This window comes from Oncorhynchus keta, chromosome 20 (genome assembly GCF_023373465.1).
Source record: "Oncorhynchus keta strain PuntledgeMale-10-30-2019 chromosome 20, Oket_V2, whole genome shotgun sequence".
Classification (NCBI taxonomy): Eukaryota; Metazoa; Chordata; class Actinopteri; order Salmoniformes; family Salmonidae; genus Oncorhynchus; species Oncorhynchus keta.
The window spans coordinates 27,938,406-27,951,037 of NC_068440.1; the positions used below are offsets into that span (position 1 = coordinate 27,938,406).

Sequence of the window (12,632 nt, forward strand, 5' to 3'; positions counted from 1 at the left end):
TTGACTTGGTGTGTGTGTGTGTGTGTGTGTGTGTGTGTGTGTGTGTGTGTGTGTGTGTGTGTGTGTGTGTGTGTGTGTGTGTGTGTGTGTGTGTGTGTGTGTGTGTGTGTGTGTGTGTGCGTGCGCGCATGTTTGGGGGGGGACTCCAAATTTGGTCATTGTCACATTGACATGGGCACAATATTAGGCTATAGCATTTACAGCACAGAGTAAGTCTACATTCTCTCACACTGAATCACTATGTTCAACCACTACTGCCCTCTTAACGTACAGTCAGTCAGTCTTTCACCTCTCCTGGTGACCTCTTATCCAGCTTGTTGAATAACAGTCATGTTATGCTCTAAATACATTTATACCGGTTAAAATATATGGAATGAATCAATGACGAGGGGCAAGTCCGCACTTGTCAGAAAAGTACACCCACACACACACACACACTGCTCATATGATAACAATTACCTCCGTACAACCCCCAGAATGTGGTGGTGTGGTGGCAGCAAAGTCCGCTCTCCCCGGTTTACAGAAGTTGGACCCAACCCACTCTGTCTGACTGATAACTCTCTGCTCCAATCGATACCATAAAAATCTTTGGACAGCCTATAGTGTAGTTGTGAGTATGTAGCAGCACTCATTTCAACAGAATGTAAAATAATCCATACAGTAGCGGGGTTATTATCAATAGTCTATTTATCTGTATAACGGAGTACAACAGTTTAAACGTGAATTGCTAAGAACAGGGAATTTTGATAGTTTGACATTTTCTTGCGCTGCTGTTTGGAGTGACTACGGTGAGTTTTACGCGTGCCAGAACCGACATTCCAGAAGTGACAGGCCACGGGACTGGTGCTTTTTTGGAGGCGCTACACGCGATCCCTGTTATCATTCCAGACTACGAAAAGGTATGCTAATAATAAACCTGTGTTTTTTGTGTTAAATAGGCTGCCAAATGAAAACATAAAAATAAAATAAAAATGATAGTGTTTCTGTTTTACAGACTTCTCTTCCCACCTTATTGAAACCTCACAGCATATATGAAATAAAACGTTTTGGATCATGTATTTATTTCCCCCTGGTGCCACATATCATTGTGTAACAGTATAGCTTCCGTCCCTCGCCTCGCCCCAGGGACCTTCTGCACACATCGACAACAGTCACGATCGACGCACCGTTACCCATCGCTCCACAAAAGCCACGGCCAATGCAGAGCAAAGGAAACAACTACTTCAAGGTCTCAGAGCGAGTAACGTCGCCGATTGAAACGCTATTAGTACGCACCCGCTAACTAGCTAGCCATTTCACACCGGTTACATTTGTAACCTCAAAATTCACGTTGCTTTTATTTACCTTATGTTTACTGATGTTAGTGATGGTTTTCTGTCAATAACAGCAATGATTTACTTCTCACTTTTTATTTGAATTCCTAATCCGAGTCATGTGTTATTTGCTTATTGCGCAGAAGAGCGTGCTAGTGATTATGACCTCATGGCTCAAGTCACTTACTGTAGTGGGTGGGCAGTATAAGAGATGGGGAGAAGGTCCTATTTACCAATTTGGGATTTCCCTGCCCACTATATGAGCCAATACACTGAAAGAACCTGTATTCAGGGTAGAGTTATAGTCAGTGGTTTGAGGGACTGAAAGGAAGGAGGTGTTGTGATAACACGTTTCCATATCTACCATCCCCTCATGTCTCTCTTGATCCCTCCCTCTTGATCTCTCTCCCTGAACAGTCTTCCCCTCTCTAGTCATTATTCATTCCTTCTCCTATCCTGCATGTTTTTTCCCCTTGTTTATTTGACATTTTCCACACTGAGATGTATTAAGCTCTTCTCTTTCTCTCTCCTCCCTCTTTTCTCTCCCTGTTCTCGTGCTCTCCTCCCTCTCTTTCTCCATTTCTCTCCCCTGCTCTCCCTCTAGATTGCTTTAAATATTTATACTTTGAAAACTGAGCTGCTAGAATGTGGAGGGCGAGGGATGGAGTTAGGGGATGGCGTGTTGTTGTTAATGGTGTTAACACTCAGGGGACTTCCCTCTTGTCCAATCAGTGAGTCATACAGTACTATGATCTATGTTTGAACACACTGTTGGTTGACAGTGACATAGTAGGACAACACACACATGCACCTGCTACACATCTGAAGGGGAATTCTAAGGGGAAATTTGAGGAAATACCGTATGAGATTTGGAGATCACAAAAAAAAAACAGCAGTCATAAAAATCTTTGTATGATTCATTTTGGTAGGGAATAGGGAGATATAGATGAGCCAGGGGCAACTTCATCTTACTCCAGTGTTACTGTGACTCTGCCTTCCTCCAGGTGTTGGGCCCCGCCTCTTCATAGGTGATGTTTGCCAAGGCAACTGCAAAATTTGTTCGTCAGATCGACCCAGATGGAACCCTGATCTCGGTCTCCCGCCTTAATGACTCAGACAAGTTGGTTCCCATGGCGCTGGTTGTCAAGCGCAACCGTTTCTGGTTCTGGCAACGGCCCAAGTACCTGCCATCTGACTTCACACTCAGTCACCTGTTGCTAGGAGACAAAGAACTCACTCCAGGTAAATAAAGTAGGGCCATTGTTACTCCTCATATACATCTCACAAACTGTACATCTCATCTTTTATCCCCACACACAACTGTCTAAAACATATAGCCATTCATAACTGACATAGACAGAGTAGGAGTCAGAGAGGTAATCTGTCTTCATACGGCACTTGTCTCTGTACTCTCTCAGACGTTTCTGAATCAGACTTCCTGTCCTATGAGGGGAGGTTTGGAGACAACCTGAGTGGGAAGCTGGATGCCAAAGCTGGATCCATCAGTGTCAATGTGGAGGGGCGGTGCTCCTCAAAGCTCCAATTATCATTCGGCAAGCTGAAAAAGCAAGATGTTGACGTACAGAAGCTACTGCTGGCCTCCAATGACAGGTACTGTACTAAAAAGTAGACATACTGTCACTTTCGTCATATTGATCATATCAAGGCGTGATAAGCATACATTCTTCTTTTAATGAAGGAAAAACACTAAACAAACTAACAAAGAAACAAAACAAACGTGAAGCTTATATATATATATATATATATATAAATAAGCAACTAACCATAGACAATAACCCACAAAACCAAAATGGTAACCTAAATAGGATCCCCCATCAGAGACAACGATAAACAGCCGTCTCTGATTGGGAACCAATTCAGGCCACCTGAAAAAAATATATATATATATATTTCACCTTTATTTAACCAGGTAGGCAAGTTGAGAACAAGTTCTCATTTACAATTGCGACCTGGCCAAGATAAAGCAAAGCAGTTCGACAGGTACAACAACACAGAGTTACACATGGAGTAAACAAACATACAGTCAATTAATTATACAGTAGAAAAAGAAGTCTATATACAATGTGAGCAAATGAGTTGAGATTAGGGAGGTAAAGGCAAAAAAGGCCATGGTGGCGAAGTAAATACAATATAGCAGGTAACACACTGGAATGGTTGATTTGCAGTGGAAGAATGTGCAAAGTAGAGATAGAAATAATGGTGGTGCAAAGGAGCAAAATAAATACAGTAGGGGGAGAGGTAGTTGTTTGGGCTAATTATAGATGGGCTATGTACAGGTGCAGTAATCTGTGAGCTGCTCTGACAGCTGCTAATGAGGGGGATAAGTGTTTCCAGTTTCAGAGATGTTTGCAGTTCGTTCAACCTACAGATACCGAGACATACAAAACCCCATAGATATAGAAAAACCCCTAGACAAGACAAAAACACACATACAGTGAGGAGAACAAGTATTTGATACAGTGATGATTTTGCAGGTTTTCCAACTTACAACGCATGTAGAGGTCTGTAATTTTTATCATAGGTACACTTCAACTTTGAGAGACGGAATCTAAAACAAAAATCCAGAAAATCAAATTTTCACTCACAGACCTGTTAGTTTTTCTTTAAGAATCCCTCCTGTTCTCCACTTATTACCTGTATTAACTGCACCTGTTTGAACTCGTTACCTGTATAAAAGACACCTGTCCACACACTCAATCAAACACACTCCAACCTCTCCACAATGGCCAAGACCAGAGAGCTGTGTAAGGACATCAGGGATACAATTGTAGACCTGCACAAGGCTGGGATGGGCTACAGGACAATAGGCAAGCAGCTTGGTGAGAAGGCAACAACTGTTGGCACAATTATTAGAAAATGGAAGAAGTTCAAGATGACGGTCAATCACCCTTGGTCTGGGGCTCCAGTCAAGATCTCACCTCGTGGGGCATCAATGATCATGAGGAAGGTGATGGATCAGCCCAGAACTACACGGCAGGACCTGGTCAAACACCTGAAGAGAGCTGGGACCACAGTCTCAAAGAAAACCATTAGTAACACACTACGCCGCCATGGATTAAAATCCTGCAGTGCACGCAAGGTCCCCCTGCTCAAGCCAGCGCATGTCCAGGCCCGTCTGAAGTTTGCCAATGACCATCTGGATGATCCAGAGGAGGAATGGTAGAAGGTCATGTGGTCTGATGAGACAAAAATAGAGCTTTTTGGTCTAAACTCCACTCGCCGTATTTGGAGGAAGAAGAAGGATGAGTACAACCCCAAGAACCGTGAAGCATGGAGGTGGAAACCTCATTCTTTGGGGATGCTTTTCTGCAAAGGGGACAGGACGACTGCACCGTGTTGAGGGGAGGATGGATGGGGCCATGTATCGCGAGATCTTGGCCAACAACCTCCTTCCCTCAGTAAGAGCATTGAAGATGCGTCGTGCCTGGGTCTTCCAGCATGACAATGACCCGAAACACACAGCCAGGGCAACTAAGGAGTGGCTCCGTAAGAAGTATCTCAAGGTCCTGGAGTGGCCTAGCCAGTCTCCAGACCGGAACCCAATAGAAAATCTTTGGAGGGAGCTGAAAGTCCGTATTACCCAGCGACAGCCCCGAAACCTGAAGGATCTGGAGAAGGTCTGTATGGAGGAGTGGGCCAAAATCCCTGCTGCATTGTGTGCAAACCTGGTCAAGAACTACAGGAAACGTATGACCTCTGTAATTGCAAACAAAGATTTCTGTACCAAATATTAAGTTCTGCTTTTCTGATGTATCAAATACTTATGTCATGCAATAAAATGCTAATTAATTACTTTAAAATCATTCAATGTGATTTTCTGGATTTTTGTTTTAGAATCCATCTCTCACAGTTGATGTGTACCTGCGATAAAAATTACAGACCTCTACATGCTTTGTAAGTAGGAAAACCTGCAAAATCGGCAGTGTATCAAATACTTGTTCTCCCCACTGTACCCACCCTGGTCACACCCTGACCTTACCTAAATAATACAGAAAACAGAGAGAACTAAGGTCAGGGTGTGACAGTACCCCCCCAAAGGTGCGGACTCCCGACTGCAAACCTGAACTTATAGGGGAGGGTCCAGGTGGACATCTACCCTCGGTCGCGGCTCTGGTTCTGGACGCTGCTCCCCATCTTCACCTTGGTCCCTCCGCCTTTGTTGAGCTGAACCGTGGCTCATCGCCGGAGGCTCTGGACATTACTGTCGCCGGACGCTCTGGACTGGGTACTGTCGCAGGACGCTCTGGACTCCTGAGGCGCACCTTAGGCCTGGTGCGTAGTTTCGGCACTGGTGGTACTGGGCTGGTGACACGCACCTCAGGGCGAGTGCGGGAGGAGGAACAGGGCGTACTGGACCCTGGAGGCGCACTGGAGGCCTGATGCGTGGTGCCGGTACTGGTGGTACGGGCTGGTGTGACACGCACCTCAGGGCGAGTACGAGGAGCAGGAACAGGACGTACTGGACTGTGGAGGCGCACTTAAGGGAGAGTGCAAGGAGTTGGCACAGGACGCACTGGGGTCTTGAAGGTACACTGGAGACCTGGTGTGTATAGCCGGCATCAATTGTTCCGGAACTTTAAAACACATTTCAGGACGAGTATGGAGAGCTGACTCAGGTGGCACCAAACTGACAACACGTTATTTTATTCCAAATCCATGCGTCCTCCACCAACTCAACAACTCCCCCCTTTCTCTTTCCTCCGAATCCTCCTATTCCTCGGCTCCGCCGACTGCTCCTTGTGCCCCCCCCAATTGTTTTTCTTGGGGTTTCTGTGGTTGCCTTGACTCCTCGTATCGTCACCTTTCCTCCTGTGCTATCTCCACATGCTTCCATGACAGGGTCTTGTCCCCTGCCATTACCTCCTCCCAGGTCCAGGATGTCCTCCACTCATCTTTCTCCCGGGACCATGATGTCCGCTCCTCATTCACACGCTGCTTGGTCCTGGTTTGGTGGGTTATTCTGTCACGTTCGTCATATTGATGAGACCAAGGTGCAGCGTGATAAGCTTACATTCTTCTTTTAATGAAGGAAAAACACTAAACAAAAGAACAAAACAAACGTGATATATATAACTAGTGCTGACATGCAACTAACCATAGACAATAACCCACAAAACCAAAAATGGGAAATGGCAACCTAAATAGGATCCCCAATCAGAGACAACAATAAACAGCTGTCTCTGATTGGGAACCAATTCAGGCCACCATAGACCTACAGATACCTAGACATACTAAAAAAAACATAGATATAGAAAAACCCCTAGCCATGACGAAAAACACACATACCCACCCTCGTCACACCCTGACCTGACAAAAATAATACAGAAAACATAAATAAATTAGTTCAGGGCGTGACACATACACATAGATGAATATACAGACACACACACACTCATTCATACATGCTCTACAAGCATCCGCATCTTTCTCTCTTCCTAAATCTCTCCATCTCTGTTTCTGTTTCCTTCTTCTCACCAGACACAGTCTCTCCAGTTCTGGTCATTCAGTCAAGTCCAAAATTATTGGCACCCTTGATAAAGATTAACAAAAAAGAATATGTGGAATAGATACACTGAACAAAAATATAAACGCAACATGTAAAGTGTTGGTCCCATATTTCATGAGCTGGAAATAAAATACATTTTCCATATGCATTTCTCTCAAATGTTGTACACATTTGTTTACATCCCTGTTATTGATCATTTCTCCTTTACCAAGATAATCCATACACCTGACATGTGTGGCATATCAAGAAGCCGATTAAACAGCATGGTCATTACAGAGGTGCACCTTGTGCTGGGGACAATAGAAGGCCACACTAAAATGTGCAGTTTTGTCACACAACACAATGAATGCCACAGATGTCTCAAATTTTGAGGGAGCGTACAATTGGCATGCTGACTGCAGGAATGTCCACCAGAGCTGTTTCCAGAGAATTTAATGTTAATTTCTCTACCATAAGACACCTCCAATGTTGTTTTAGAGAATTTGGCTGTACGTTCAACCGGCCTCACAAGTGTAGACCACGTGTAACCACACCAGCCCAGGACCTCCACATCCGGGTTCTTCACCTGCGGGATCGTCTGAGACCAGACAGCTGATAAAACTGTGGGTTTGCATAAACAAATAATTTTTGCACAAACTGTCAGAAGCCATCTCCGGGAAGCTCACCTCTGTGCTCGTCGTCCTCACCAGGGTCTTGACCTGACTGCAGTTTGGTGTCGTAACTGACTTCAGTGGGCAAATGCTCACCGTTGATGGCCACTGGCACGTTGGACAATGAACACAATTGAATTTTATTCATGGTCATTTGAATGCACAGAGATACCATGAGGAGCTCCAGAGGCCTATTGTCGTGCCATTCATCCGCCGCCATCTCCTCATGTTTCAGCATGATAATGCACGGCCCCATGTCGCAAGGATTCCTGGAAGCTGAAAATGTCCCAGTTCTTCCATGGCCTCCTTCCAGATTCTCTGGATCGACGTGTACGACAACGTGTTCCAGTTTCTACCCATATCCAGCAACTTCGCACAGCCAGTGAAGAGGAGTGGGACAACATTCCACAGGCCACCATCAACGGCCTGATCAACTCTATGTGAAGGAGATGTGTCGCCCTGCTTGAGGCAAATGGTGGTCACACCAGATATTGACTGGTTTTCTGATCCACGCCCCTACCTTTAAAAAAAAGTTATCTTTGACCAACAGAGGTCATGTGAAATCCATAGATTAGACCCTAATGAATTTATTTCAGTTGACTCATTTCCTTCTATGAACTGAAATCTTTGAACTTGCTGCATGTTGCATTGAACTTTTTGTTCAGTGTAATAATATACTGAGCTATATTGTATGCAATTGGTTTTTGGAAAATAATTTTATACTAATACAATAGAAAAAACAAAGAGATTTTGTTTAACAAGTAATACAAAAATATATTTTTTTTAAAAGAAAGGGGTCAAAATGATTGGCACCCCTGTTTTCAATACCTCACCTTGCGAGGATAATGACACTGAGACTTTTTCTCAAATGTTTAATGAGTTGGAGAACACCTTGGGAGGGATCTTAAACCATTCCTCCATACAGAATCTTTCCAGATCCTTGATATCCTTCATCTGCTCTTATGGACGGCCCTCTTCAATTCAAACCACAGGTTTTCAATAGGGTTTAAGTCCGGAGACTGAGATGGCCATTTCAAAATGTTGATTTTGTGGTTAATTAACAATTTCTTTGTGAGTTTTGATGTGTGCTTGGGGTTATTGTCTTACTGGAAGATCCACTTGCGGCCAAGTTTTAAGAGGCAACCAGCATGTTGGCTAAAATGTCCTGGTACTTGTTAAAGTTAATGACGCCGTTGACCTTAATAAGGGCCCCAGGAACAGTGGAAGCACAATATCCCCATAACATCAAAGATTCACCACCATATTTTACAGTAGATATGGGGTTCTTTTCTGCATATGATTCCTCTATTCGATGCCAAACCCACCACTGGTCTGCGTGACCAGAGCTCTACTTTCATGTCATCTGACTATAGAACCAGATAGAGGTCTACCTGTGCCCAGCACCTGCCCCTTTGCCCTCCCACTCACCAAGTACCCTTTTGGGTGGTGGTATATATATTTTTCGGTGTACAGTTTTGGTCATCGTTGTCCTAAACCCATTACCCCCAAGTCGTTGTGACGTTGTCAGGTTTGCCACCCCTAGCCCTGTGTTGTATGGAGCTCGTGTGCCATGTTGTCTTTTTCTTTCCTGTAATGCAGTATCCTGTCCCCAGTATTCAAACATGCACGGCTTGAAATGCAGTCACCGGTTAAGTGTGTATAGCAAGCTACCTAGTTTAAATATCAACAGCACTGCCACAGCAGCATAACATTTGATTAACACCCGATAACACTTGATTTCCATCATCCTGAATATCAAATCAAATCAAATGTATTTATATAGCCCTTCGTACATCAGCTGATATCTCAAAGTGCTGTACAGAAACCCAGCCTAAAACCCCAAACAGCAAGCAATGCAGGTGTAGAAGCACGGTGGCTAGGAAAAACTCTCTAGAAAGGCCAAAACCTAGGAAGAAACCTAGAGAGGAACCAGGCTATGTGGGGTGGCCAGTCCTCTTCTGGCAGAGCCGGGTGGAAATTATAACAGAACATGGCCAAGATGTTCAAATGTTCATAAATGACCAGCATGGTTGAATAATAGTAAGGCAGAACAGTTGAAACTGGAGCAGCAGCATGGCCAGGTGGACTGGGGACAGCAAGGAGTCATCATGTCAGGTAGTCCTGGGGCATGGTCCTAGGGCTCAGGTCCTCCGAGAGAGAGAAAGAAAGAAGGAGAGAATTAGAGAACGCACACTTAGATTCACACAGGACACCGAATAGGACAGGAGAAGTACTCCAGATATAACAAACTGACCCTAGCCCCCCGACACAAACTACTGCAGCATAAATACTGGAGGCTGAGACAGGAGGGGTCAGGAGACACTGTGGCCCCATCCGAGGACACCCCCGGACAGGGCCAAACAGGAAGGATATAACCCCACCCACTTTGCCAAAGCACAGCCCCCACACCACTAGAGGGATATCTTCAACCACCAACTTACCATCCTGAGACAAGGCTGAGTATAGCCCACAAAGATCTCCGCCACGGCACAACCCAAGGGGGGCGCCAGCCCAGACAGGATGACCACAACAGTGAATCAACCCATTCAGGTGACGCACCCCCTCCAGGGACGGCATGAGAGAGCCCCAGTAATATTCCGTCTGGTTGGCTGATAGCCTATGCACAGACTGCAGCACTTCATCATTGCCACGGAAGGGTGCTGGAGGTGGTGCTGCACCCCTGATGAATTGAAATACATTTACATTACTGCTGTCTGTTCAGAAAGAAATGAAACAATTCAGAATAGTCTACTACACCATGAGAATTTATCCACAGAGGATCAATAGCTTCTTTTAACAACTAACCTAGCTGTTGATGGTGTGTAGCCCAATAACAAGGTATAGCCTACAGTCAGGAATGTGTGGTAAATCTGTCAATGAACAGCATGCATACGAAACATTATTTGAAATACAATTGCGGGAAAACACAGGTTAGAAAGCAAATAGCTCCTGCTGAAAAGAGAAGACTCAACATTTTCTGCTATAGGCTACCAACATATTTTATCAACTTATACAAGAGAGAGATAGGCTTTTGGCACGAGTGCATCGGCCATCACATCATTCGGTGAGTCGGTGAAGCTCTGGCCTGGGAACTGTCACCGGAAGCTCTGGACTAGGAACTGTCGCCGGAAGCTCTGGACTAGGAACTGTCGCTGGAAGCTCTGGACTAGGAACTGTCGCCGGAAGCTCTGGAATGGGAACTGTCGCCGGAAGCTCTGGACTAGGAACTGTCGCCGGAAGCTCTGGAACTGGGAACTGTCGCCGGAAGCTCTGGACTAAATAACTAGGAACTGTCGCCGGAAGCTCTGGACTGGGAACTGTCGCTGGAAGCTCTGGACTGGGAACTGTCGCCGGAAGCTCTGGACTGAGAACTGTCGCCGGAACCTCTGGACTAGGAACAGTCGCTGGAAGCTCTGGGCTGGGAACTGTCGCCGGAAGCTCTGGACTGGGAACTGTCGCCGGAAGCTCTGGACTGGGAACTGTCGCCTGAAGCTCTGGACTAGGAACTGTCGCTGGAAGCTCTGGACTGGGAACTGTCGCCGGAAGCTCTGGCCTGGGAACTGTCGCCAGAAGCTCTGGACTGGGAACTGTCGCCAGAAGCTCTGGACTGGGAACTGTCGCCGGAAGCTCTGGACTAGGAACTGTCGCTGGAAGCTCTGGACTGGGAACTGTCGCCGGAAGCTCTGGCCTGGGAACTGTCGCCAGAAGCTCTGGACTGGGAACTGTTGCCAGAAGCTCTGGCCTGGGAACTGTCGCCGGAAGTTCTGGACTGGGAACTGTCGCCTGAAGCTCTGGTCTAGGAACTGTCGCCGGAAGCTCTGGACTAGGAACTGTCGCCGGGGAGGCTCACTGGAGGCCTGATGCGTGGGACCGGGCTGATGACCCGCACCTCAGGGTGAGTGCGGGGAGCTGGCACAGGACGCACTGGGCTATGAAGGCGCACTGGAGCCACTGTGTGTAGAACCGCACAACATGGTGCCTGAACGGTGACACACACCCCAGGGCGAGTGAGCGGAGGAGACACAGGACGCACCGGACTGGGGAGGCACACCGGAGGCCAGATGCGTGAAACCGGTGCACATTACATTTACATTTAAGTCATTTAGCAGACGCTCTTATCCAGAGCGACTTACAAATTGGTGCATACACCTTATGACATCCAGTGGAACAGCCACTTTACAATAGTGCATCTAAATCTTTTTAGGGGGGGGGGGGTGAGAAGGATTACTTACCCTATCCTAGGTATTCCTTGAAGAGGTGGGGTTTCAGGTGTCTCCGGAAGGTGGTGATTGACTCTGCTGTCCTGGCGTCGTGAGGGAGTTTGTTCCACCATTGGGGGCCAGAGCAGAGAACAGTTTTGACTGGGCTGAGCGGGAACTGTACTTCCTCAGTGGTAGGGAGGCGAGCAGGCCAGAGGTGGATGAACGCAGTGCCCTTGTTTGGGTGTAGGGCCTGATCAGAGCCTGGAGGTACTGAGGTGCCGTTCCCCTCACAGCTCCGTAGGCAAGCACCATGGTCTTGTAGCGGATGCGAGCTTCAACTGGAAGCCAGTGGAGAGAGCGGAGGAGCGGGGTGACGTGAGAGAACTTGGGAAGGTTGAACACCAGACGGGCTGCGGCGTTCTGGATGAGTTGTAGGGGTTTAATGGCACAGGCAGGGAGCCCAGCCAACAGCGAGTTGCAGTAATCAAGACGGGAGATGACAAGTGCCTGGATTAGGACCTGCGCCGCTTCCTGTGTGAGGCAGGGTCGTACTCTGCGGATGTTGTAGAGCATGAACCTACAGGAACGGGACACCGCCTTGATGTTAGTTGAGAACGACAGGGTGTTGTCCAGGATCACGCCAAGGTTCTTAGCGCTCTGGGAGGAGGACACAATGGAGTTGTCAACCGTGATGGCGAGATCATGGAACGGGCAGTCCTTCCCCGGGAGGAAGAGGAGCTCCGTCTTGCTGAGGTTCAGCTTGAGGTGGTGATCCGTCATCCACACTGATATGTCTGCCAGACATGCAGAGATGCGATTCGCCACCTGGTCATCAGAAGGGGAAAGGAGAAGATTAATTGTGTGTCGTCTGCATAGCAATGATAGGAGAGACCATGTGAGGTTATGACAGAGCCAAGTGACTTGGTGTATAGCGAGAATA

The 12,632-nt window shown here is 46.7% G+C and overlaps 1 protein-coding gene across 8 annotated transcripts in view; it reads left to right on the top strand.

The window, feature by feature from the left end:
* Nucleotides 1-518: 518 nt before the first annotated feature.
* Nucleotides 519-12,632, top strand: part of LOC118399074 (gasdermin-E-like) — a 21,974-nt gene continuing 9,860 nt past the window's right edge. For 2 of the 8 annotated variants that reach the window (XM_035794835.2, XM_052472552.1), the window contains exons 1-3: nucleotides 519-899; nucleotides 2,318-2,555; nucleotides 2,732-2,924. In XM_035794835.2, the coding sequence (XP_035650728.2) occupies nucleotides 2,345-2,555; nucleotides 2,732-2,924 (404 nt within the window). In that variant the 5' untranslated portion in view covers nucleotides 519-899; nucleotides 2,318-2,344. The other 6 variants (XM_052472550.1, XM_052472549.1, XM_052472551.1 and 3 more) reach the window with 6 other exon arrangements.